We start from the raw sequence: 24,791 nt of genomic DNA, 5'->3' as shown, positions 1-24,791 counted from the left end.
ACATGCCAGTGACAGTTCACAGTTAGGAGCACATGTTCAACACCACTCGGAAAAGGTAAGACCCCATGGCCCATTTAAACCCCAATCTACTCATTGTCTCATCTCACGATTTGTCCGTTTGACAATTGCAGTAGTTGTTTATTCCCTGCCAGCTCTGCCCAAGCAGCACCATGGGCTTTCACCCGGAGAAATATGGTTGTCCTACCGCCAAAAGACGATTCAGTGACGAGAGTCAAGATCGACCTGAGCTGGACTGCGATCCAGGTTGGTATCCTCTGCTTATGAGGAACATCAGTCAGCAATCGTCACGCATGTCACGGCAGTCCACACAGAATGGAGTGGTGATTCGTAGCGGAGAAGAGACCACACAGTCAGGAACGAAGGATACGGGGATGTCTTCAAATGTGCAGACAAGCGATGGAACACCGCAAACAGGAAATGTGCCATTGTGTGGACCGAGCGAATCAAAGCCCATTCCGAATGTCAATATGCCTCGTTCGGTGCCAGTGGTCGTTGACATCCCTGGGTTTGACAAGAAGGCCTATGGGCATCCGAGCAGAACAGGCCACGGACTGTCAACTAACGCGACACAAAAAAGAAACTGTGAATCAGGCCTGAACTCTACCGCTCAGGTCAACCCAGAGATTTCAATTGTGTCAGAGGTTCACCCAAAGTTGACCTCCGTGTCTGAATCGCAGTCTGAAGGTCCCCAAGCTTCGCCACCTCACGTCACCACCGCTTTAATTTTGGCTCAGTCCCCTGCCATAGACTCGACAAATGTATCGCGTGCTCAGGACAGAATGATGGGCGAGAAGATGCACGAGCACAGAACTCATAATGTTCCTGCGATAAGTCAGATGAATCCCGCAAAGAAAGCTGTGTCACTTCCTCGTCCTCAGACCTTCGAAACACTCAAGCAGGGGAGCGAGACCCCGGAGCAGGTCATTGCTCGCCTTCAAGCAGCAGGATCCCGCGAGGCATTTCAACGCATTAAACGCAAGGACCATGGTGAGAACGTTACCACCACAGCACTCGTTACCCTGGATCACCTCCGTAAACCCATCCCACTAGAGTCTCATGGACTTCAAGAGAGAGCGGCCATTGTCCCATCGAATCACGTTGCTGAGCTTGATGCAGACCACCTACAGAGCCAATCTATTCGAGTTGAGGGTCGATTGTCTAGCATCAATCCTCCCGAGTTGGTACAGGAGGAAAACATGAAGAGATGGCCGGACATGGTTGAGAAGAATCCTATGCAACAGGACAACGATGAAAATTGTGGAGAACCAGGAAGTGATAATGACTCGACGAAACCTATGGCAACCGGCTTCGGCAGACTGATCCACAGGCGCAACCCTCGAGAGGCTGGTGATGAACTCGTCGGGTGGGACGGGAAGTTCCAGCCGCCGCCGGTCGATTGGGAACACCGCGCTCATTTCTGCAACAACACCCCTGAATATATCAGTGGATTCGACCGCTGGCTTGGTGCAAATACAATGAGGACCATGTCACAGGGCCCAGAGGTCGATTTCTCAGCCATTCCGCAGGAAGAAGTACAGAATGTCGACAACCACGCCGATGGTATTGGATTTGCGCCAAAAGAGACAGTGATCAACCCCACTAATGCCGACCGCTATGGCTTCACAGTCGCCGAGCTGGGAACGGTACTTGCAAGTTGCCCACCGGACTTCGACGGCGACGCAAAATTGGATCTCTCTGATCTCGAAAATGCCCGCTACAAGGACGAAACAGCACAAGAGTTCATTGATAAACGCATGGAATACCTACAACGTGAGCTGAGGGAGTCACAAGCAACCATGATACCGCCAATATCGGTCGAGCCTGCGCATGACGCGGTGGCCAGCGGAGAGGACGCTCAACAAGATGTGCCTGGCCCTATCACGAATAAAAATATCTATCTGCGCCCCGCTGTTAACGCGGACGTTCCGGGTATGAAGGCCATTCTCAATTTGCATATTGCTCACGGCATTCGTCCTTCGGAACTGGCAGAGATTGGCGATGATGACATGTATCAGCGGCTGGAGCATTCAACCCAAGCTCGCTTGCCATTCATCGTTGCGGTCGAACGAAACCGCAAGAATACCCGCTCTAAAGCTCGCAAGAACATGAGAGTCAACCCCAACCATCCCATCCAGAATGTTGACCCTGAGTACATTGGGGTGGTGAAGGACGAACCTATCGTCGGCTGGGCTGCCGCTACAGACTGGTCCGCGTGTGATTACGTTGAAACCATTACAGCGGAGCTGGAGTTGTATGTGGCGCCTACGCACCGTAAAGCAGGTGTGGGACGGTGCTTGATGGATGCTCTGCTTGACGCTACCGACCGCGGATACATGAGGAAAGGCGGCTATGAATTTCGAGTTGCCCCAGAGACGAGGCATTTGTACAGTGCTGGGGGTGGACGAGATCTACACAAGTTGATCTTCCAGGTGCGCAGCTTCACCACTCCCATTGCACCACAACTGCTTGACCGCATTCGGGGATCTGGCCAGACACAGGATGGTGCTGTTGCTGTTCCAATAAATGGCTGGACTCGTCGCAACGGCAAAGGCACCCAAAACAAACCCCTCTTGACGAATGCCCCCAACCAAGAAAAGCGAAAGGACTACTCTATAGCCGCAAAACTCGATGATCGCGAAGATGACTATGAGGTGTGGCTGAAAGACTGGCTCGCGAGCCAGGGCTTCGAGGAAGAAGCGCATCTGAAGAAACTAGGGACGAAGAACGGAAGGTTCGTGGATGTAAGATACTTGACCCGCGAAACATGCTGGCAGCCTACGGATCATCGACTTCCAGACTTCTCCCAAGGTCTCTGACGAGCTCGACGCAAGTTGCAGTATACGACAGTGAAGGAAACGGCTGCAGAGAATTTTGTTTCACTGTCGTCTCCGAGGAGACGCATCACAGGCGCGTCCTTCCTTCCGACAAGCAAACGATCCGTTAGCCCGTTTTCCAACCATGATTTATGACTTCTTTTTCGGATACAGCAGACGTGCAAGGGCGTCACATTGCAGCTGTGCACCCTTTTCGGCGTACCAGATCACAAAGGATTTCTTTCCCACATCTCTCAGCTCGATTCTTGTTTTGAACAAGAATCGACGACATACGTTTCGAGGATGGGGAAGAAACCAAGCGACATAACACTTCACGCACCCATTGGCGCGTCGGATAGACGGATATTCATATCTCGGAGAAACAAAAAAAAAAGGCTCGTTTCACTTTGCAGAATTCACCCACATCGACCATGTCTCAATTTGACGTTCTGGGTTCTGCCCTCGGCCAGAAGAAAAAGGAGTTGAATGAGAAGGCACAACAAAGTCGGGCTGTACAGAGCTGTGGTAAACTACCCCTCAGCCCTCAAAGGACAGGCAGGAATCGTTTTCGGCTATCTTCAGTTTCTTTGATTTTCTTTGACGAACTCATGCACTACCCATGAGTTGAACATTGCACGAACTGGTCAATTGGCAAATCATGACACAGCTGGCAAGGGGTTGATGGGATACGACCTTGCATTGAAGAGAGGTTCGTCAGCTCGCCCTGACAAGATCAATGGGGGAATATGCAAGGGTGATTGCATGGATTCCAAGGCACAATCCAGGGTGACATAGCTTGACTTGCAGACAAAAACAAATTCAAAAGTGTTTATTTGCCACATGAGACTAGATTAAGCTGTCAAGCCGTGCATTAAGAACAGATTTACACGAGATCATGTACAGCAGGCTGTAGAACCAAAAAAAGGGTTGCAGATGGGAGAGTAATTGGCTACGGCTTGAAGCCTGGCCAAACAATTCGGCCATGTAATTCGCCATCACACAAGGAGAGGGGATTTTCTTCAGCCCACCGCTTTCGATGCAAAGGGGGTAAATTGCAGAAAAGGGCAAAACGAGGAGAAAGCACACACCCAAAAACGCGGGATCACGCTGTAGGTACCGTGTTTCCCCCCTACACCATCTTCCCCGATCTTTTCTGTTCAATCAGGACGCTGATCAGGGCATCCGAATAAAGGTGCAACAATATCCGAGCTTCACCCAGGCTGTTTCGGGCAAGGGCCGAAAGCCACCGACGCACGCTCACGACGCCCAAGCGCTATTGGGATCTGCCAAGCGCAGGGGAGGGCCGATATGGCCGGGCGATTGCGGCAAAAAGCGCTCGTAGGGTTCTTAAAGATTCTTGTGGAGAGAGAGCCCTAGCTGAGATAGGGTATGGGTTTTTGTTTTGGTCTAGGATGCCCTGTCTCGTGTCGCGATCAGAGAAAGCTCTTGAGGGGTTCATGCTCAAGCACAACATTTTGTCTAGTTGCCGACGATCTCGTATCCGATATCTCAGTGTATCTTCAGCCGGAAGCTTGGGCCACCACGGGCCACATCCAAAGAACAATTAGGGTGACCCCACCGCGCCCGGATGACAGGCCAAGTTTCTTGCATCAGCGAGCCATTTGCTCGGCAGAGATTTCCGAATGGTTGTTTGGTGCCTTTTCTTGGAGAATGTGAGACCCGTGATCGAGGCTACGCCTTGACCCCTGCGTGCCTGACTTGATGTGGCCTGACAAAACATCCAGATGCGTCAGCCATGGAATCTTTCGAGCCTCAGCATCTGTTTGCTGACACCAAACAATTTTGCCCCAGCATACACTCGACATCGGTGGGGATGAGTTTGGTGTAACCAAGGGATCACCAAGAGGAGGACGGAGTTCGAGATAGGCGAGGCCGGCGGCTGGACGATCGGTCAACTGGATTGTTCGGGTATGCAGGTCATCGCATCAGTTAAGCCGCATGATTGGTGCGCACCAGGGCCTTGGGCATCAACAAACATGCTTCGGGGATGTCTTTGATGTTGCACCAAACCTGGCAATGACAGCTGTCAGCGAACAAATGTCTGTATCCGAACAAAAGAGACAACCAAGAGGGCTCGAGGCCTGCATTTTTGAAGCTGAAGAATCACTAGAGTGCCCTGCCACAGCATCCTCTTGTCTCCCAAGTGTAGATGCTATCCTGGCATGGATTGAGTTTCGGACAGAAGAGGGAATAGACTTTTGTCGATAAGGAGTCCCCAAGCCCGCCGAAGACTGTTTTTGGCCAGAAGTGTTCACTGTAGGCTGCTCGATGGCGCGAGATCAGGGCGTGTGACGCGGCAAGAAGGACAAATGAATGTCGAGAACATGGTCCTTTTTGACAGGACCTTTCATCTGTGGCGTAATCCATGGTCTGCATGGCTAGTATGGTGTCTACTCTTACAGTAGCTAGCAGTCTGGGGCTAGAAGACCTCGGAGCTGAAAGTGGACATGGGTGAATTTGGGGGGGGGGGGGGGGGAGAGGGTTGTTGGTGAGCTGGGGAGCTAGGAGAGGCACGGGGGGATTGTTGATGGTGCAATTCCTCTAAACTGTACAATGTGGGATGAAGTCGAGACAAGGCTGGTCGTTGGCAAAGGCAAACAGAATAAGAAACGGCGCAGTCAGGTAGGTGTTGAGTTAGTACGAGTCGTAGTAGAAGAAAGCCAAACGTTGATGGAGAAGATACTTCTCTCAGTTCTGCGGTCCTGCGGTTCATTATCCTCATGTCATCGAGGGAAGAGTTTTCATGGATTTCCCGTCATCATCTGTTCGCCTAAATATGCCCCCCCCAAGCTTTCAGGCTCACTAGGCTTCCGCCTCCCCCTTCTGGTGCCTCTAAGGCTCCAAGCTCAAACCTTAGCTAGCTGCAACTTTGTCTTCAGTGGCCCTTGGGTGGCCCAGTGGCCCCCGAGTAACCCCTCGCGCCCAACCCACACCCACACCTCAAGGGCCCTGGACGAAGCTCGACCCCCCCGACCCGGTTCTCATGCCTTCCTCTCAGTTGAGTTTTAGTCGTGCTTCCCGCACTTTTCCACTTCGTCTTTCTTCTCTGCCTCACCCCTCCATCTTCTCGACCTCTCTTGTTCCTGCGCGCGTCCCTCTTAATATCGCAGTTCTGCTTCTGCTTTCCTGCTTCCATTGGCGCCTGCTCTTCTCGGAGTTCCTCACGTTTGCGTCTGGTCTGATCTGTGGCTTGCACTGACATTTTTGGCCCCATCTAACCACTGCGCATTTGATCCGGTATGTATAGCAAGTCCTTGATCTGCTTGTGCCTTCACCCCTCCCAGCCTCCCTCACCCCGTGCGCGAAACCCAAGAGACGGATATCGACCAGGTGCCTCGCTGTGTACGAGGCGATGCTTGCTACAAGCTTGGCATGGTTGATGGAGGTTGGAAATCCAAGGGCGACATCAACACCAACGACGACTGAAGAGCATCATCACAGCTCAGGCATCACCTGAGTCGCACTAGTCACAAGAGCCACGGTCGCAAAACCAGCTAGAATCACTGCAATGTTGTTCTTCACAGCTCGGGTGTCAACGAAGTCTCCACCTACTTCACGTCTTTCTCCATCACATCGCATGCGCTGACCTTTTTTTTCTGCCAGACTTCAGAACAACCTTCGATTCCCAAAGACTCCTTGCGATCGCTTTGTACCCTGTTGCCTTGGACATTCGCCGTTCGGGATACTCTTGTGCGACAAAAGTTGGTTCAGTTGTCAAAAAAAGTCCACATAATTTCTCAAATATCCCTTTTCGCGGCAACTTCTCTAGCAAGAGACATCTGTCCAGTCGATCTCGGTATGTCCAGCCCACATCCGCACACCTCCCGATGACCGCGACGACCGCCATAAGACAGCTCGGTGGAAATTTTGCGATAGAGGTCCACCGTCAAAAATTGAGCATAGAATCTGACTCATCTCACAGGAAGTGTACTTTAGCCTTCAAGCTCATCATCTTCATTTTCGTCCTTCAACATGTCTTTCCCTGAATACGGTCAATTTTCAAATCCCCCGCAGGAGGGTGCCCCGGGCCAAGTTCCCACTCAGGATGGAGCTGTTCCAGGGCAGCCAGTCGATGTTCCGAGTCCACAGCAATTCACGCACTCTGATGCTCCAGGTGTAGCACCGCCCGGTGCAAACACCGAGGGAAAAACCACCCTCTGGTGAGTTGGAAGATGGGTTCCACATTATCTCGCGTTGTGTTACTGACAGCACGGCTAGGATGGGAGAGTTGGAACCCTGGATTGACGAGAACTTCATTCGCAGCGTCTGGTTCTCACTTGGTGAGACAGTCAACGTCAAGATGATCCGCGACAAGTATTCAGGGTAAGTTCTGGCAAAGCCAACCCCCTCCCTCGCACGTCTCTGAACTCATGTGGTAGCAGCAGCGCTGGCTATTGCTTTGTCGACTTCACGTCCCATCAAGCTGCGGCCAAGGCCCTTTCGCTTCATGGGACCCAGATACCCAATTCAAACCGCCCCTTCAAACTCAACTGGGCCTCCGGAGGCGGTCTCGCTGATCGACGCGACGACCGTGGACCCGAGTACTCGATTTTCGTCGGTGACCTCGGTCCTGAAGTCAATGAGTTTGTCTTGGTCTCGCTCTTCCAGGGCCGTTTCCCCTCTTGCAAGTCGGCCAAGATCATGACCGACCCTATCTCGGGCATGTCGCGTGGATATGGTTTTGTTCGCTTTTCGGATGAAGGGGACCAGCAGCGCGCTCTCAGCGAGATGCAGGGCGTCTACTGCGGCAACCGTCCCATGCGCATTTCTACTGCGACTCCCAAGAACAAGGGTGGACCGATGGGAAACATGGCTCCAAACCCGGGCATGTACACGATGGGTCAGCCAGCTATGGGGTACTACGGCCAGCAGCAACCCATGAACCAACCCATGAACCAGTTCACCGATCCCAACAACACGACTGTTTTTGTTGGGGGCCTGTCTGGATATGTCACCGAGGATGAACTGCGCTCTTTCTTCCAGGGTTTTGGGGAGATTACCTATGTCAAGATCCCGCCAGGCAAGGGCTGCGGTTTTGTCCAATTCGTCCAACGCCATGCCGCTGAAATGGCCATCAACCAGATGCAAGGCTATCCCATTGGCAATTCGCGGGTCCGCCTGAGCTGGGGACGTAGCCAGAACAACTCTGGTCCAGCGGGCACGCCTTACCGCCCTGCGCCACCTCCTCCGATCTACCCCTCGATGGGCATGGCTCCCAACCACTCGTTTGGGCCCTATGCGCCTTTGAAGGTCGGTCACAGCCCTGTGCCCACTCCTCCCATGGAGCGATACTGACCTCGAGGCAGTGAAAACGTTTTGACAAACCTCGGCGCAGCAGGCGTTTCGTCCATGGGCAATGCTTTTTCCTGTTGGGGAGCGGAAAAAGCAAACGTTTTCATTTGTCAAGTCGTTGAAAGCAGCGCGCAAAATCGAAACCTTAGCGTCGTTTATCGTTGGTATGGGAGGGTGTTTGTCCAAGAACAACAGAAAAGTTTCTTTCATTTCACATTTGCGATGACCCCTGACCACCCGACTGTCCCTTAGCACCGGCAGCCGGCTGTGTACAACATGATCGAACAAACACGGCATTCGCTTTTTGGTTGAGAGTGACGATACGATACCAACGAAAACGAGGCATTAGCATGTGCTTGGGAAGCACTCACGGCAAGGGAGCGGAAGCATGGACGGATCGTTGCAAAAACGGCACCCCGGGTGGTGATGACAATCAGTTGACAGAAATGGTTCTTTCTTTCTTTTTTTCCTTTACTACTCTCCTTTTCTTTTTCAGTCTCTCATACGGGCAAAGAGGTCCTCATGAACTCCCTCAGCTCACATGGCAAAAGAATAGGGAGGTACTAAGCAACGATTGGTATTGGATGGGCTGAGCTGGTATGATGGAAACCATGTGTTGGTTTGAACTGAGTGGACCAAGACCAGACAATCATTGACACTGGCATTCGTTTGCAATATGTTTTGTGTTTTGCCATCGCCCCATTACCCGGTTCTTTCGTCGACTACTTCGTGCTGCCACTAACTAGTCATATTGTTGAAGGCTGGATGTCTCTCGTTTTGCTATGTAAATGGCTAAACTCGGTATACCTAGTGAGGGCCATATCCCGACTCAACAGTCAACCACCCAGCTTGGGTGACAACGGATTCGTTTTCCAGAGCCTCGGCGCTACGTATCAAAGACCTCGGGCTACCGTGGATTTCCCCAACTGGATTGGGGGCCGACTCATCATTTCCCCAGGCCCATTCATGTACGAGCATCACGTATAGAAGTACCGAGTAGTACATAGTCGAGAGAGTTGAGCGGCTGCGGTGGCTATTAATGAATGAACTTTGAGCTTTGACCAAATTATACATCCCTTTGTGGCTTTCTCCCACTCTCTCGATCTGCATTGATTCAAACACCATTCACGGATCCTTACTGTATATTCTACGAGTACAGTACCGAGTACCTACGTACCGAGATAAATACCCCGGCCACTTGGGTATCTGACACTGATACCTCGTACACGTGCTAGTTGGACTCGGTATATTGTATGTTTTGAAGCTTGTTCCCCCGCACGGCAGAAAGGACCAAAAAAAAAAAAAAACTTATAGGCATCAAAGGTCCCGCTTGTGTGTCTCGACATTCTTCGAGGAGAGGGGGTACAGACGCCAGAGACGAGTAACGAGAGGCACGGGAGAGAAAGACTGAGAAATCAGAGAAAACAAGGGAGAGCGAGAAAGAGAAGGCGGTCCAGAAACAACCGTACCATTCCACATCATGGCGTCCAGACCAGTTCGTATAGCAGGCAAGTACTGTCCAATCAATCCAGCAATCAGTCACTCAGTCCATCAAATTCCCCTTTCCTCCTCTTCTTGCACCCTCCACCTGCTAATAATATCTCCTGGGGGCATCGATGAACAGGCGCGTCTGGCTCCGCTTCTGACCGGCGCCATGCCATGGCCGCCTTTGCCAGGGACTACGTCTCGGATCCCATCGACGTCATCATCTCCGATTACATGTCCGAGGTGAACATGGCGATCGGGGCGGGGAGGAAGGTGGACGCGGCGCAGTCGACGGACGGGGGAGCCTCGAGCGACAACCCCCTCGGGGCCGCTGGACCTGCGTTTGAAGCTTCATTCCTCGAGGCCCTGAAGCCGGCGCTGGAAGACCTGGCCAGGCACGGCATCAAAGTCGCCGCCAACGCCGGGAACGCGGATGTGCAGGGCCTGTATAATGTCGTGGTCGAGATGGTGCGGGAAAAAGGGTTGCAGGACAAGATCAAGGTGGCGTGGATCTCGGGCGACGAGGTTCTGCCGGCCATCAACGCAGGATTGAAGAGCGGGACGTCCAAGTTCAAGAACGTCTACACGGGCCAGGTGCTCGAGAGCTGGGAGTTTGAACCCATCTACGCGCACGCCTACCTGGGCGGCATGGGCATCGCCGAGGCGTTTCGGCAGGGCGCCCAGATTGTCGTCTGTGGCCGGGTCGCGGATGCGTCGCCCGTTATTGGCGCCGCGGCGTGGTTCCATCAGTGGTCGCGGGAGAACCTGGATCAGTTGGCCAACGCCTTCGTCGCGGGCCACCTGATCGAGTGCTCGACATATGTCACCGGTGGTAATTTCACTGGCTTCAAAAGTCTCGAGGCCGGGGGTCGGTGGGTCGATATTGGGTACCCCATCGCAGAGATCTCGCAAGATGGCCAGGTGGTCATCACGAAACAGAAGGATACAGGCGGGACGGTGACGGTCCACACATGCTCGTCGCAGTTACTGTACGAGATCCAAGGACCCTGGTACTTCAACAGCGATGTCACCGCCGTCCTGGACCAGCTGTGGTTCGAACAGCTCGGCCCCGACCGTGTCGCATTGCACGGCGTCAAAGCCCTGCCGCCGCCTCCGACGACCAAAGTCGGCATTACCGCTCGCGGCGGATTTCAGGCTGAGGCCTGGTACTTCCTGACTGGATTGAACATTGCCGAAAAGGCGCGCATGACCGAGGCGCAGCTGCGCAAAAGCTTGAGGCCATATTCGGACAAATTCACGACATTGTCCTTCGCCGTCCTGGGAACACCGGCTGTCGACGCCAATAACCAAAATGCCGCCACGTGCATCTTTCGAATATTCGTGCAAGGCAAGAACGCCGGCGACATCTCCGCGCCCAAGTTCCTGAGACCCGTGATTGACAATATCATGCAGGCGTACCCAGGAGGGACATTCCATCTGGATTTTCGTCAGGGTCTTCCCAAACCGTACTTTGAGTATTACGTGACTCTGTTGGACCAAGCAAAGGTGTCACACGTGGTGCATTTCAACGGCCGAGAAACACTTGTGCCACCGCCCACCGTCACCAACGTCTTCGCGGAGAGGCAGCCAAGTCAGCCCGTCACGCAACTCCAGGTCGACCTCTCCAAGTTCGGCCCGACCGAGCGGGCTCCCTTGGGATCCATCGTGAATGCCCGCTCCGGCGACAAGGGTTCGGACTGCAACTGCGGTTTCTGGGTCGCGCGGGAGGACGAATACGTGTGGCTCAAGAACCTGCTCTCCGTCGAGACCGTCAAACTCCTGTTGGGCAAAGAGTGGGATGAGACGCGGGTGCCCAAGCTCGAGATCGAGAGATTCGAACTGCCGAATCTGAGAGGCGTACATTTCTTGTTCCGGAACCTGCTGGATCGAGGCGCCGGAAGTACCAGCACCGTGGACTTTTTGGGCAAGAATTGCGCCGAGTACTTGAGGGCACGATACGTCGATGTCCCCGTGAGGTTTTTGGCTAGAGGGAGGCTGTGAAAGTTTGCGCAACTTCTGATACGAAATCGCGCCCGTCCAGTGTTGGTTGGGAGAGGTTAAACACAACAATAGCTTCAACCCGCTTGAAAAGTCTCGATTGATTGTTCTCACCGATGTAGAATTCGGTTCTGCCGGGTTGTCTCTGTATACTTGTCACTCTTCAAGTACTAGACGCTGTCTCTACCGTCACAGGTGCCGCCCGGGCCCCAAGGTGACAAATTACTTCCCTCCACTCGAAGCGACGCGCCGTTGACGTAGCATGTTCCCGAGGAGCGAAGAGTCCGTTTGTCGGTCCCTTCAGACCTCCTTTTGCCGTACTCATGCCGTACTGATATGCGTGTTCTCTCCAAGTGAACCGGGGACCAATGCACGGACAATGAAATGTCCTGATCTACTCGGGCCCACGGGCGCGAGGCCGCAGGAAAATAGCAACTCTTAGGCCTTCCCCTTCCCGCCCTTCCTCCTCCCACCTTTCTCATTCTTCCCTCCTCCTGCTGCTGCCTGTTGCTGCTGCTGCCCTCTCTGCGGCGGCACAACCTGATATATCTTCCCGTCTTTCCCCACAATGCCCACACTCTTGCCCTGTCCCCCTGCAACGGCGGCAACCGCTTCCTGCTGCTGCCGAAGGTACTCGACCCTGACCCGCGCCTCTTCCTCTCGCCGATCCGGAGTCCCCGTCACCTTGCGGAACAGGGACTCCAGGTGCGGTCGAAAGAGAATGTACGTCGATATGCCGACGATGACGCGCACGACCGCTTGCAGGTTCTGCCGGGTGAAGTACGCTTGTAGCGCCGGGGGGATGTACGGCTCGAGGAGCGTGGGGATGTCCGGGAAGGTGAAGTTGGACATGATGGCTTGGTTGGCCTTGTCTAGTGGCGCGGCCTCTCACAGGTCTGGATGTACGCAGGTTCGTTCTATAACAGGGAGTAGCTGGCGATTGGAAGTACTCGGGGACTGTCTAGACCTGTGGTCCGCAGAGAGTTATTTGGTGTACCGAGTAGAGAGAAGACAATTGAGGTTGGAAATAGTAGCTTTCGTGCAAGCATGACGGGGTACTTGGTACCATAGCACTCCAGAGGTCACCGCAGTCGTTCTGCTCTACCCTTGTACACTCATGGAATATATGGACAACCGTAGTGCTGAACTTGCCTCTTTCGCGTCAGTTTCGCGTTCCACTTTACACGGTGCCACCACGCTGTCAAGCTCGTAAATTGAACGCGTGTACCGACTACTCACTTCACCTCTGTGTCGCCCATTTACTCGTGATGGCCTCATCGAACGATACAGAGGCGGAATCTCTGCAGAAAGTAAGCGCCCCCACCCCCCTCCTCCCAAAAAAAAAAAACTCGCGCCTCATCAAAGCACACCGAGGATTTGATGTCAAGTGGTGGAGTGTCAAGGGCTAACACCGCCCCAGAAACTTCGCTCTGCGCTATGGTTCCAGATCGGAAAAATGGTCGATGAAGAGAGTATCAATCTCGGGGTCAATGCCACACCCCAGTTCATCGGCAGTCTGATGGAGCTCGTGTGGGCACAAATCGGTACGAATCTTTTATTCTCCGGCTGCTGCCTGATGATAAAGAGATCGCTTGACTGAGAAAAAAGCATCGGTCCAGGGAATGCTGCTGTCGACCTCGAAGCGTTTGCCAAACACGCAGGAAGATCTACGATCAAAACGGACGATGTCATGCTGCTTACTCGGCGGAACGAAGGGCTAGAGCAGCTCCTCCGCGATGAATTGAAGCGTCTCGAGCAATCAAAGTCCAAGAATGATAAGGCCGGGTGAAAGAAAACATTATGAAATATTTAAAACGATGGAATGTGCTAGCACCCACCCACAGGACAAGAGGCCGCGGGTATTCGCAGATAATGTCCAGTCGACATAGCAGCATCCTCTAGCCTCTATCGAATGGGAAGGGAAGCGACATTTCCCAGTGTCTCGGGCAACAAAGCGCCTCCAACGGCTCCAAATCATTCTCTCGAGCACGCCCGCGAGGTACCATTCTCGCTGGACACCAGCTCCGGAGATGATCAAAGCAATCTCCCTGGCTTTACTTCATAACCTCGAGGTGGGCGATGAAATGTATGTATACGCGTCAGGTTCGACAAGCTTAAGAAGCCAATCGCGTCCTTTGTGGTTAGCGTATGAGAAGATACTTCCCTCTGGACCTGAAGATTCATAGTCTTCAGGCACATGTTTCGATAACTGCTCTCAAGCCGATGTTGGTCCTCAATTGCCTCTGTTTCGCTGCCTGGGTGGTACCAGGAGCGCTTCCATAAACGGTCATATAATGTCATCTATTTCTTCCACTCCAATTGCATCGATTTCTACTGAAAAGCCGCAGGTATTTCTTCAGAACGACCAGATTGTTCTCTCCTCTCTTGTCCCATTTGCTCCACGTCGTCGCCAGCGACTGCAGGTCATTTCTGCAAAATCGGGGTCTCGTTGGCAGCAGACTGGAAGCTTCGAATGACGAGGTTGAAGTCCGCCTGAAGAGCAGCGAGGATCCTGTCGTCAATGGTGGTGGACGGCATGGCAATGGCAATGATGTTTGTGTAGGTGGGAAGTGATTGTGGACGTGGCACTAGGCTACGGCTGGTGGGGCCGGTGAGCCTCAACTAGCGCCGGTGGCGCCAGGGACTCCCAGTGACGCCATATGGCTGGCCAGCCCCAGGCAGATCCTATTTTAGAATCCCGATTCCTGATACGGTCATCCTCAGCATATGGAAATCAGAAAAAGGTGATTCTCCCTTACTGCCAAGGACACTTGAGTGATTATGTAGGATACAACACTGTCTGAATGAGGCTTGGGAAACCCTTGGTCACCTCGGCTTTGCCTGTTTCCATTTCCATGTGGTGGAAGACTTCTCGGAGGTATCCAATCTGCAGATTTCTCGACCTTGCAGCTCTGACACAGATCCCCCACTGTCTGTACCTGAAGCCAGATGTGGTTGTTTTTGCCGTCCGTTCCTCTTACAGCATCCGGCGGAGCGGTTGAGGACCAATACCACGACAACGATGAAACTCTCTAGTGGAGCAGAAGAGATTTGGTGTTTTGATTCGCAGTCGACCCCAACCATGCTCACTTGGTACCAGGCTCGACCTTGATCCAGGTGAGTTTTTGTTTCTCCTTTGACTGGGTTTTAAGATTGCTCGAGGCCTCGACCAATCCACCAAACATGCACAAGGGGAGGACATCGGCCCTCTCGGCGAGGACCTTTGCCAGCGAAGCGGTGGATCGCTCGGTGACCTTCTGATTACCGGTGGACAGCAGTTGAGGGCCATTCTGAGGTGAGAGGGAACCACTGGAAGGCGAATTTGAGTCGCATGGTGAACTGGAATGCGACGTCGATCTTTGAGGGGAACTCATTCGACCAGGCGTTAGGGGCCAGCGCGGCTTTTGGCCCGATTCCGGAGGATTTGTCGGCACGTTCCACGATCCTACTCAACGGACGAACGCTCTCAGAGTCAGCGGCGAGGCTGAGTGGGACCACCTGTGGGGAAGGCGTGGGATTAGGAGTGGGATTTGGGATTATGGGTATGGGTATGGATATGCCTTGATCACAAATCCTGAGCCCAAAAACCAAGGGACGCAAATATTGTGAAGAGGAAGAGACAATCCTCATGTTGGAAGTTGAGGCCTGGGAAACTCGAAATATACAAGAGAAAAAATTACCATGAATACAGGCAAAGCGAGGGCGGACATGGCGGAGACAGAGTTGGTGTATTGAGCGTATCCTAAATGTATCGACATACACGGGTCTAGACGGGATTTGAATGGCAACGTCCAACAAGCGAGCAGCTGCACGTCTACTCTCTGGATATTCCATCATGTCCTGAGTGGCCCATTGGAGTCTGCTGCCAAATCAAGGCCCTTGTGCAACAAACACCAGCACGGTATACGGTACCTGGCATGCCGACTCCCTTTTTTCGCCAGGATATCTCTGACATCTTTTATTCATGAGGATCGTCGCTCTGTCAATACTTTAGGGGTGTACCTGGGAGTTCGAAGTGATGGAATGGTTTGAGAAGGCCAGAGGAAGAGAGGAGGATACCGCAGGGCGGTTGACGGCGCTGGAGGAGGATATAGAGGTGATTACATGGCATGGGTCGAGGCCGAAGTTGCCCGGCGGGGTCGATCTTGTCGGTTTGCCAATTCCCTCAGTGCGGCTGAGTCTCGTTGGCCCACGGCAGCTCCGCTGTGTGGCGGGCTAACCTTGAGGCTCCTAGTCGCAGCCCTACGGCTTATTAAAGTCGGCCGCGGGTGGGTTCAAGATCACCAGAGATGGGCCGGGAGCCAGTGTCAGCTCGCGTAATGCCTCCGGATGAGGAACAGCGTCGGCGACTGATGATTTGGGCGATACATCGAGTAAAATTCGAGCAGTAGAATACTCATCAGTGACCAAAATTAACACAACCAGCACAATAGAGACTTTGGTACTTGGTTCTCGGCGAGTCGGATCTACTTACCTGCCTAACGAGGAAGGGGGAAGATGAGCGCCAAGCTTTGAAGCGCACGATGATCAGGGGGCAGCCGAATCCCTCTTCTGCACTCTATACTTTGTGACTGCGTCCCCCACACAGACACCAGCCATCACAATCCTCAATTCACTCAGTTGCCCCTGAAAATGCTATCTCTGTCTATAAACACACGCGCAGGCAGTGCAGCAGCTTCACCTCCACCATGTCCTCCTGGTGCTTACGCTCCAGTGACAATTATGGTTTGCTGCCATCATCCCCGCGGACTATACGGCCCGTCACAGATGAGACAAACATCTTATATGCCAGCCAGAATCACCTGTCACGATGCTCGTTACAAGTAGCTGTCCCAGGGTCACATCTCCTCTACCTTCTTCACCTCTCGACCTACAGTTTGAACACAAACAAAACCCCTCTCTCACTGATACAAAACCGCAGTCCATCATGGTCGGACAAAAACAAGAGCAGAGTGGAGCCGACATTGAGCAGAATATTGCCCTCATCAAGGATCCTTCTCTAAAATGGAAGCCATCGACAGCAGAAGCTCTGGTCATGGTGACATTGGCCATCATCTCGTTAATGGTCAGCCTCGACGCCACTGTCATTGTCACAGCCTTGTCGGTATGAACCCTTGTCACCATCTGCAAACACTCCCCGTCTAATCTGTGGCTGCATAGACCATTGTCCAGGCCTTGAATACGACATCCACGCAAGGGTTTTGGATAGGTACCTCCTACCTCCTTGTCGTAGCGGTCACTATGCCATTCACTGCCTCCATCAGTGACATTGTCGGGCGTCCACAGACCCTATTCACTGCCTTGCTGAGTTTTACCGTCGGAACCATTCTTTGCGCCACAGCCCACAGCATCGGCATTATGCTCGTGGGCCGTTGCCTGCAGGGCATCGGTGGTGGCGGTGTCATCATTCTCTCCCTCGTCATCTTTTCCGACATTGTACCCTTGCGATTTCGACCACAATATGTGGGCGTCCTGTAAGTTCTCTGGCCTGACTGCCCCATCCCGAGCAATACCAGATCTTCTGTGCCTTCATACTCTCGTTTACTGACCTCTATCCACTCTAGTCAAGGAGCATGGGCCTTGGGAAGTGTCATTGGGCCCATCATCGGCGGTGCCTTTGCCAGCCCGACTCGCTGGCGCTGGGTCTTCTATCTGATGTTACCATTCTGCGCGGTGGGCTTGGTTTTTGTGCCGCTCTTCGTCCGCCTCAGGCGTCCCGAGGCCACCCTGAGGGAGATGCTGGGCCGTGTCGACTGGATCGGCGGGGTGTTGTTCATCTCTTCCGCTACGAGCTTCCTCATCGCCATCTCTTGGGGCGGCACCACTTATGCTTGGAGCCACTGGAGAACCCTTGTGCCCTTGTTGGTCGGCCTGGCTGGCCTGGTGGCCACCATGGTATGGGAAAGGTTCGGTGCCAAAGAGACTGCCTTCTTGAGACATTCGCTCTTCCACGTGTGGTCAGCCCATGCCATCTATTTCGGTGCCTTCGCTCAAGGCTTGATTGTAAGTTCTTGTCCCATGGCTTTCTCCATAGGTGTGGGTTCCCGTGTTGACCATTTCTACCTCTTAGCTCTATGCACAACTCTACTACATCCCTTTCTTTTTCGAGGCCGCAAAACAGTACTCTCCACTCCGCACCGGCGTCTCCCTCCTGCCCGTGCTGCTGACCCTTGTACCTGCTTCAGTGATTGTCGGCGCCGCCATCACGCGGACCGCCAAGTTCCGCTGGGCCATTACCACTGGCTGGGTGCTGGCGACACTGGGCACGGGCTTGAGCATTTCATGGGACCGGGGCACGCACACGGCCGTGTGGGCGGTGGAGATGATAGTGCTTGGGTTCGGGCACGGATTGAACCTCAACGCACTGAACACGGCATCGCAGGCAGCGTGCAAGCCCGGTGATGAGGGTCGTGCCGTCGGGATGTATGCATTCCTGCGCAGCCTGGGAATGGCTATCGGTGTCGGCGTCGGCGGCTCCGTCTTCCAGAACGTCATGAAGGCCAAACTCGCCAGCCAGGGCCTGCCCACGGACATCGCGCTGCAGGCCGAAGCATACCTCGAGGTCCTCAAGCAGACGCCAGTTGGTGACTCGGCTGCTCAAGCACGCGCCGCTGCCGTGATCGACGCCTACATCGCTGGCTTTCACGGTGTCTTCGCCTTCCTGACTGGTCTGGCCGGGCTAGCCCTGATAATCGGCCTGATCATCCAGCACTTTGAGATCAACAAGGCCCTCATCTCCGAGCACAAGCTCGTTTCCGCCGACGGCTACCACAGCCACAACAACAGCGATAGCTTCCTCAGCTGGGGCCGCGTCAGCCATGGTACCCGCAGCGGCTGGACCACCGCTGACCATTCGCGCCAGCCCAGTCTCGAGCGCGGCGGCCGCACCGGGCATCAGCAACAGCAGCACGAGGGCACCATTGTCACTGCAGAGCAGGTCTGAACGATATCTATGATAACATCACCACTACCACAACCGCCAATATTATGCCCGCGACAGAGTTACTGGCATCCGTGTCGGCAACAGAGAGAGCGATCAAAAGAGAGAGTGTGCGCGGGGGGACAGACGAGCTTCAAACCCCAGGGTCATGACGAATGAATAATGCAATGCAATGATGATACTGTATGAACTTGGACGAATTAGACGGACTCGAGGAAGAAAAGGCAGAAAAAAAGGGCACAAGGTGGAATGGCATCGTGATCCGTCATCACGATCCATTGGTCATCGAGGTTTTGTTCATGATTTAGGTAGCTAGGGCTTTTGATTCATGCTCAGGTGCACATACAAAGACACATACATACATTTCAACACTTGTGTTCCAGGAAGCGAGCCTTTGGCCTTTTCGCCCTTTCTTCTCCACCCTCCTTCTCCAATTCATCCTGCTCTTCCTCTTCCTCTCGGTAGAGAAGATGGACCCCTTGGTAGATTCGTTGATTCGATGGATCCGCCTGCAGTCTTCAGTCTTCAGTCTTCCGAGCCACTTCTTGTGAGGCTCCCTCCTCAAGCGCTCAAACCTCAAACCTCAACGTCAAACCTCGTCAGATCTTCAAATCCCCGCGCCCACGTCGACCAGGATCTTGACGTGGTTCTCCTTGTCCTCGATCAGGGTCTTGAAGCCCTCCTCGGCGACCTGGTCGAGCTTGATCGTCTTGGTGATCATGCCGGCGGGTTTCATGGCGCCTGGGCGGACACAATGTTAGTTGCGTTGCGTTGCGTTGGGCAAGCGAATGCAGGGTCGATGGATGGAATGAAGAGCATCTCGTATGTGAGGGAGAAACGTACCGGTTGAGATGGCCTTGATGACGGCTTCAAAGTCGCCGAGGGCGTAGGTGGCTCTGCGGTGCAGTTGTGGTCAGTCAATCAGCCAGTCAATCACTCGGAAGATGTCATTCCCAAGACCACAGGCGAGCTCGGGGAGGTGGAGGAGAACCACTCTCTCCATTCGCTTTGTCAGGGAGAGAAAAAAAAGGGACAACCAGACTTACACTCCCATATAGCCCCTCTCCCTAAAGACAATGTCGTTCATCTGCAGCGTTGCCCTCTTCTCCCACACGGCGATGTTGACCAGCGTTCCCCTCGCCTTGATGGCCTTGAAGGCCGTATCCACGGCGACCTGCACGCCCGCGGCGTCGAAGCCGACGTCGGCACCCTCGCCACTGGTCAACTTCTCGACCTCCTCCACGACGTCGGCCTTGACGGGGTCGATGACATGGTGCGCGCCAAACTGCTTGGCAAATTCTCGCCGGCGGCCGCTGACCTCGCTGACGATGATGTTTTTGCACCCTCTGCCGACCAGTGCCTGCACGACCGCGAGACCGATGGGGCCGCCGCCCAGCACGAGCACCGAGTCGCCGTCCTTGTATGGGGAAATGTCGACGGCGTGCCAGCCCACGGCGAGCGGCTCGATCAGCGCACCCACCTCCAAGGGGATGTTGTCCGGTAAGGGCTTGACGCAACTCTCGGGCACGACCATGTGCTCACACAGCCCGCCTCCCCAGCCACTCAGGCCCACGAAGCCGTTCTTGTCGCAGCAGTTGACGAGTCCGCGTTTGCAGGCGCGGCAGCTGCCGTCGTAGATGGTGGGCTGCACGCAGACGCGGTCGCCGGGCTTGACTTTCTCGACGCCCTCGCCCACCTCCTCGACCACGCCGCTGAATTCGTGGCCCAGCGTCAGCGGCAGCGTCTCGCCCGTGATCGGGTGCGGGTGTCCTTCTTGGGGTATCAGGTTGGCCCCGCCGAGATACTCGTGCAGATCCGAGCCGCAGATGCCGCAGAACTTGGGCGCGATCTTGACCTGCCCTGGCTTGACGGCGGGGACGGGGATCTGATCGAGCCGGATGTCGCGTTGACCGTAGAAACGGACTGCATTCATTTGCGACATGGTGGGAGGTAAAAAAGCCGGGTGACCTAAGGGGAGCCTGATAGGGAGATGTCTTTGCTTTATGACAGAGATCGATTCCAGCAAGACGGCGAGACTGGAATCTGATATACGAGAGGGGAAGGAAGAACAAGGACGACAGAATCAACAGCAGACTAACTCCTCAACAGTCGTCATCCCCATCTAAGCATCAAAGCGGCAACTCCGCTCTGCTTTCGACCGACCCGATCGACCATTGAAGTGTTTTCAGTCGCTTTCGGAATCCCGCTGGACTCATTCATTTGCCCGTTGTGCTGCAACCCCGCTCATTGCCACCACTTGTAAGACCAACACTGCTTCCGTCCAACTTGTCCCCCAGTTGCACAGTTCCCCGTTGTGTAGCTCCCCACTACTCACGGTTTCTGCCTCCGCGGGATCCTTGATTGGGAAATTCCGAAGTGAGGGGCAAAAAGATGGAGCAGCGGTTCGAGGAGGAGTTCGGGATCGTCGAGTCTGGGGAAGCACAAGGCAGGTTGACCGAGGACAATTGCCATGTGAACGCCGTCGTATTCGTTTCGCAGAGCCCCGTCTCCTTTTCTGGAGGTCGTCACACTGACACTGTCATAGTCTAAGCTAGCAAGGTTCGAGATTGGCTCACTCTAGACGGCGAGATGGTGGTGGAATGGAAAGGATTCCCAAGGTGCTTGATTGGTGGCCTGCAGAGCGAAACCCTGCATCTATTCCCAAGAATTGTTCTGCCTGAGCTTAGTCCTTGATGGTCCTCGAGGGTGGAGGAATGTTATATAAGGATCCAGGATGCTCTGGATGGAGGGTGTGTACATAGCAGCATTGAAACACTGGCAGCAATCATCTCATTGCTCGTTCTTATTTTACGCACAATGGCTCCATCGGCTGGGGAACTGCCTGCTGATTTCCTGGCCGGCAAAACAATCCTCGTATCAGGGGGTGGCATAGCTGGATTGACCTTTGCCGCTGCGATTGCCCAAACATTTCCTGCGAGTTCCTCAGGGAGACAAAGACCCCAAGTCATCATATACGAGCGAGATAGCTATGAGAACCGTATCGGACGTGAAGGGTACAGTCTATCTTTGAGAACAGACAACGATCCCGGTGCTGTTCAGGTCTTGGATTCCCTAGGATTGTACGATCTTGTAAGGGGCGTGAGTGTCAAGCCTGGGAGATCTCCAGAAGAGAGTGGTTTCTTCAACCTTTGGGATCCTCAGTTTCGCCCCTTTTTGCGTCTCGCGACACCACCAATCGGGCCAAAAAAACTCCTCGGCATGAGAATTCGCCGTAACGCTCTGCAGAAAGTTCTCGCCGAAGCCGCTATGGAGTCGGGAGCTCAAATCCACTGGGAAACGACTGTGACGGGGGTAGAGGCGACCGATGACGGTCGAATGCGAGTCACCCTCAACACTGGCGTGACTGTGACGGGCGACATCCTGATAGCCGCTGATGGAGCCCGAAGCAAGGTGCGCTCCCTGTTGAGACCAAATGACTGCCTCGATTATGCTGGTGTGTATCTCTGGTCAGGCACGGCCAAGTTTCCCAGTCACGACGACATCCCCGAGCCTGTGGACCGTGACTGGGGCGGTGTGTTGGGCGCGAATGGGATCGGGCTTTTTGTCGCGCCTGTAGACGACAAGTCTGTGCTTTGGGCCTTGAGTCGTCTTAGCCCTGTAATGAAGGAGCCATTGCGGCACCCTATTCCTCCACGGCGCCTCGACGAATTGCTGAAAGAATCAAGGGAATTGGCAACAAACTTTGCCCCTTTGGTCGAGAATTTGATTTCTGCAACGGACCCAAGAACGATCATGCAATTCAATGCGATGGATCGACCTCCATTCCCAAATCGGCCACTCAGGCATGGAACCGTGATATGGATCGGAGATGCAAACCATGCTGTGAGCCCTTTTGCAGGCAACGGTGCCAACATGGCAATAATGGATGCATGGGACCTTGCCAATTCACTCAAGAATGCTTCAACCCTTGACGAGGCAATTACTGCGTATGACAAGGTGGCCATTCCTCGAGCTTCCAGGGTTCGGAAGACCTCGCGCTGGACAATTGATCTTTTGCATGCCACAGGGGTCAAGCTGTTGGTTTACAAGGTAGTTCTTCGCCTGCTGGGATTTCTAACACGGACCGCCCAGAGCAACGGTTGACAACGTGGTGAGCATCCCGTCATGTTGTGTTGTGGCGGTTGATATGCTTCAGGCGTCAAAGGTCCTTGTCTCTTCTCGATTTAAGGCGAAGGGTCTGAATGGACCTGATCAAGCTGTAGCGGTATGCGTTAAAGGTGACCTTGGAATCCATACTCCACCAGTTCCAATCAATCTGTCCTTCATGGTCGCTCCATCTGTCCGAACTCCCAACCGATGAACAGGGACTCGGTCAATCTGTCTCTGTGTGCTCTGCCTGAAATCGACGTATCGTTCTGTCAAAGATCGATTGGACGACGCCGACTTGATTCGCTCTAATGTGGCATCCGCTGCCCAGGCGGATCGGGCCAAGCTTGCGTTCGTAACGGCGACATCTTTGTAGAAGTCAAACTGTTGTGCTTCAACGTCCGGATCTTGGTTGGACTCTAGCTCTAGAGCTCGCAAGTAACCCATCATCAGTACCGACACTTTAGCGTCCAAGAAGTCGACCGACTGGAAATCATGGATGAGATAAAGTCGAACAGTGTTCTTTTCCACCACACTTCTCCTGCCATAGGGGTCTGGCGAGATGTAAATAATTGCTTGATGCCATTCACTTGAGATGTTCCTCTCTGCAGCAAGTTTGCTGGGAAGGGCTACTGCTGCCCAACCAAAAAACACGCCCGGGTACCGCAAAAGAACATCCTCAGGGACGCCCGTCAAGTTAGCCGTCGGCATGTTCAACGTTGCTCTACTCCTGCCAGTGCCGGCGATCACCTTTCCGTGAAACCGAACAGGAAATGGTGGCACTGGACCGGATGGAGGTCCGACAACGTCTGGGCGACCCAAGGCATCGTACCCATCCAGCTGGGTCCGGGTATAAGACTCATCTCGAGTGGTGTCATACTGCTCATTCATGTTGTCAAAGCGATCCTGGACGCCACTCTGATCGTAAGCGGTGGTAGCAACCTGCTGGGCGACTGCACTTGGTTGATAGACCGAAGTCAGTTGGTTTGTCACTGTTTCCCGCGCAGTTTCAACAAACGGGCCAGCAGTCGCCGTGACGAATTGTCTTCCGACAGCTGCTGCTAATCTGATGCCTGCCTCAAGTGGCATGGTCTTGAGGGACGAGCCTCTGATCACACTAGAGTCCGTCGATGAGGACGCCAGTCGGAACACCGGGCTACCACAGAGCGTCCGCTTTCCATCAGCAGAGCATAGGACCACCCTCAGATAGCCATCGTCGGCATCGCAAGGAATGCGGAGGATATCCGTTTCCCGTGGTCGATGAGCTCGAAGCTCTTTTGGAGCCTTTCTCAAAAACTTTTTAATGTCTCTCTGCCACGCGCGTTCGTCAGTAGGATTGACCTGCTCCGGCGTTGCCCTAGTGGATGGCGTCACATCAATCCAGGTGCTTCTGGCACCTAGTAAGCCTCCGATCTTCAGACCGGTCTTGCCGGAGAAGCCTCTTCGCTGTAACCACAAAGTACGGTCGGGAGGTAGCTCCCTGTCGGAGAAGATTGTGATGGCTAGATTTGTAGACGACCCGCTGTAGTATACTATGCCAAAGGAATGCCGTAGGATCGTGTAGTGCTTGGTGGACTCGTAAGGATGACTGATCAAGCCACCAGCAAAATGTCGTACATCTTGCAAGGCTGATACAAATTTTGACTGAGATGGGGAGGGATTCGTAGCGGCTGGGGAGATAGGTGTGAGAGGGGTTGACGGCGTCGATGTTGTGCCGGGACTTTGGACGCTGTAAGTCGAAAGGCTCGTCGGTGATTGAACAATTCCAGGAGATGGATGAGGAGACTCGAAGCCAGGAGGAGACTCGAGTGACATGGCCTGTAGGATGGCAGTCTGTTCCTCCAAGCTCAGGTCTTCGGCTCCGTGAGCTCCATGAGCTCCGGTGAAGTGATTGAAGTCATCTGTCTGGACTCCTTTGAGCGGAGGTCTATTGCTGCCCTCCGCATCCACTGCTTCGGGACGATGCTTTGTCAATGGCATGTTGAAGGTTCTCAAAACGTATAGACATCAGACAGCTCCACACCATGGCATGATGCCCACTAGTGGGATTGCCAATTCCTGCCCACGATGGGACGAAGGACACTACCACCAAGGGATATGGACACTCTTATCGA

At 53.8% G+C, this 24,791-nt stretch overlaps 10 protein-coding genes across 10 annotated transcripts; 6 read left to right on the top strand and 4 right to left on the bottom strand.

Annotated features, from left to right (window-relative positions):
* Nucleotides 1-170: 170 nt before the first annotated feature.
* Nucleotides 171-2,837, top strand: Z517_05083 (uncharacterized protein; the record flags this gene model as incomplete). Its single annotated transcript, XM_013430410.1, has 1 exon — nt 171-2,837. One exon carries the CDS (start codon nt 171-173, stop codon nt 2,835-2,837), a length of 2,667 nt encoding a protein of 888 aa, XP_013285864.1.
* Nucleotides 2,838-6,827: 3,990 nt separating this feature from the next.
* Z517_05082 (uncharacterized protein) lies at nt 6,828-8,150 on the top strand (the record flags this gene model as incomplete). The annotated part of the gene is made up of 3 exons (XM_013430409.1): nt 6,828-7,015; nt 7,074-7,178; nt 7,235-8,150. The coding sequence occupies 3 exons, from the start codon at nt 6,828-6,830 to the stop codon at nt 8,148-8,150; spliced, it is 1,209 nt and encodes a 402-aa protein (XP_013285863.1).
* Nucleotides 8,151-9,806: 1,656 nt separating this feature from the next.
* On the top strand, nt 9,807-11,633 carry Z517_05081 (uncharacterized protein; the record flags this gene model as incomplete). The annotated part of the gene is made up of 1 exon (XM_013430408.1): nt 9,807-11,633. One exon carries the CDS (start codon nt 9,807-9,809, stop codon nt 11,631-11,633), a length of 1,827 nt encoding a protein of 608 aa, XP_013285862.1.
* Nucleotides 11,634-12,068: 435 nt separating this feature from the next.
* Nucleotides 12,069-12,482, bottom strand: Z517_05080 (uncharacterized protein; the record flags this gene model as incomplete). Its single annotated transcript, XM_013430407.1, has 1 exon — nt 12,069-12,482. The coding sequence occupies one exon, from the start codon at nt 12,480-12,482 to the stop codon at nt 12,069-12,071; it is 414 nt and encodes a 137-aa protein (XP_013285861.1).
* A 416-nt stretch (nt 12,483-12,898) lies between these two features.
* On the top strand, nt 12,899-13,419 carry Z517_05079 (uncharacterized protein; the record flags this gene model as incomplete). Its single annotated transcript, XM_013430406.1, has 3 exons — nt 12,899-12,940; nt 13,051-13,174; nt 13,250-13,419. The coding sequence occupies 3 exons, from the start codon at nt 12,899-12,901 to the stop codon at nt 13,417-13,419; spliced, it is 336 nt and encodes a 111-aa protein (XP_013285860.1).
* A 1,472-nt stretch (nt 13,420-14,891) lies between these two features.
* Z517_05078 (uncharacterized protein) lies at nt 14,892-15,260 on the bottom strand (the record flags this gene model as incomplete). The annotated part of the gene is made up of 1 exon (XM_013430405.1): nt 14,892-15,260. One exon carries the CDS (start codon nt 15,258-15,260, stop codon nt 14,892-14,894), a length of 369 nt encoding a protein of 122 aa, XP_013285859.1.
* A 1,297-nt stretch (nt 15,261-16,557) lies between these two features.
* Nucleotides 16,558-18,573, top strand: Z517_05077 (uncharacterized protein; the record flags this gene model as incomplete). Its single annotated transcript, XM_013430404.1, has 4 exons — nt 16,558-16,734; nt 16,791-17,104; nt 17,195-17,633; nt 17,701-18,573. The coding sequence occupies 4 exons, from the start codon at nt 16,558-16,560 to the stop codon at nt 18,571-18,573; spliced, it is 1,803 nt and encodes a 600-aa protein (XP_013285858.1).
* Nucleotides 18,574-19,177: 604 nt separating this feature from the next.
* Nucleotides 19,178-20,512, bottom strand: Z517_05076 (chlorophyll synthesis pathway protein BchC; the record flags this gene model as incomplete). Its single annotated transcript, XM_013430403.1, has 3 exons — nt 19,178-19,311; nt 19,414-19,466; nt 19,617-20,512. 3 exons carry the CDS (start codon nt 20,510-20,512, stop codon nt 19,178-19,180), a joined length of 1,083 nt encoding a protein of 360 aa, XP_013285857.1.
* Nucleotides 20,513-21,387: 875 nt separating this feature from the next.
* Z517_05075 (uncharacterized protein) lies at nt 21,388-22,674 on the top strand (the record flags this gene model as incomplete). The annotated part of the gene is made up of 1 exon (XM_013430402.1): nt 21,388-22,674. One exon carries the CDS (start codon nt 21,388-21,390, stop codon nt 22,672-22,674), a length of 1,287 nt encoding a protein of 428 aa, XP_013285856.1.
* A 108-nt stretch (nt 22,675-22,782) lies between these two features.
* Z517_05074 (uncharacterized protein) lies at nt 22,783-24,657 on the bottom strand (the record flags this gene model as incomplete). Its single annotated transcript, XM_013430401.1, has 1 exon — nt 22,783-24,657. The coding sequence occupies one exon, from the start codon at nt 24,655-24,657 to the stop codon at nt 22,783-22,785; it is 1,875 nt and encodes a 624-aa protein (XP_013285855.1).
* Nucleotides 24,658-24,791: the final 134 nt, after the last annotated feature.

This window comes from Fonsecaea pedrosoi, assembly GCF_000835455.1.
Source record: "Fonsecaea pedrosoi CBS 271.37 unplaced genomic scaffold supercont1.3, whole genome shotgun sequence".
NCBI classification, from domain to species: domain Eukaryota; kingdom Fungi; phylum Ascomycota; class Eurotiomycetes; order Chaetothyriales; family Herpotrichiellaceae; genus Fonsecaea; species Fonsecaea pedrosoi.
Note: the sequence above shows the minus strand (reverse complement) of the source record. Positions and strands in the feature narration are given on the sequence as shown.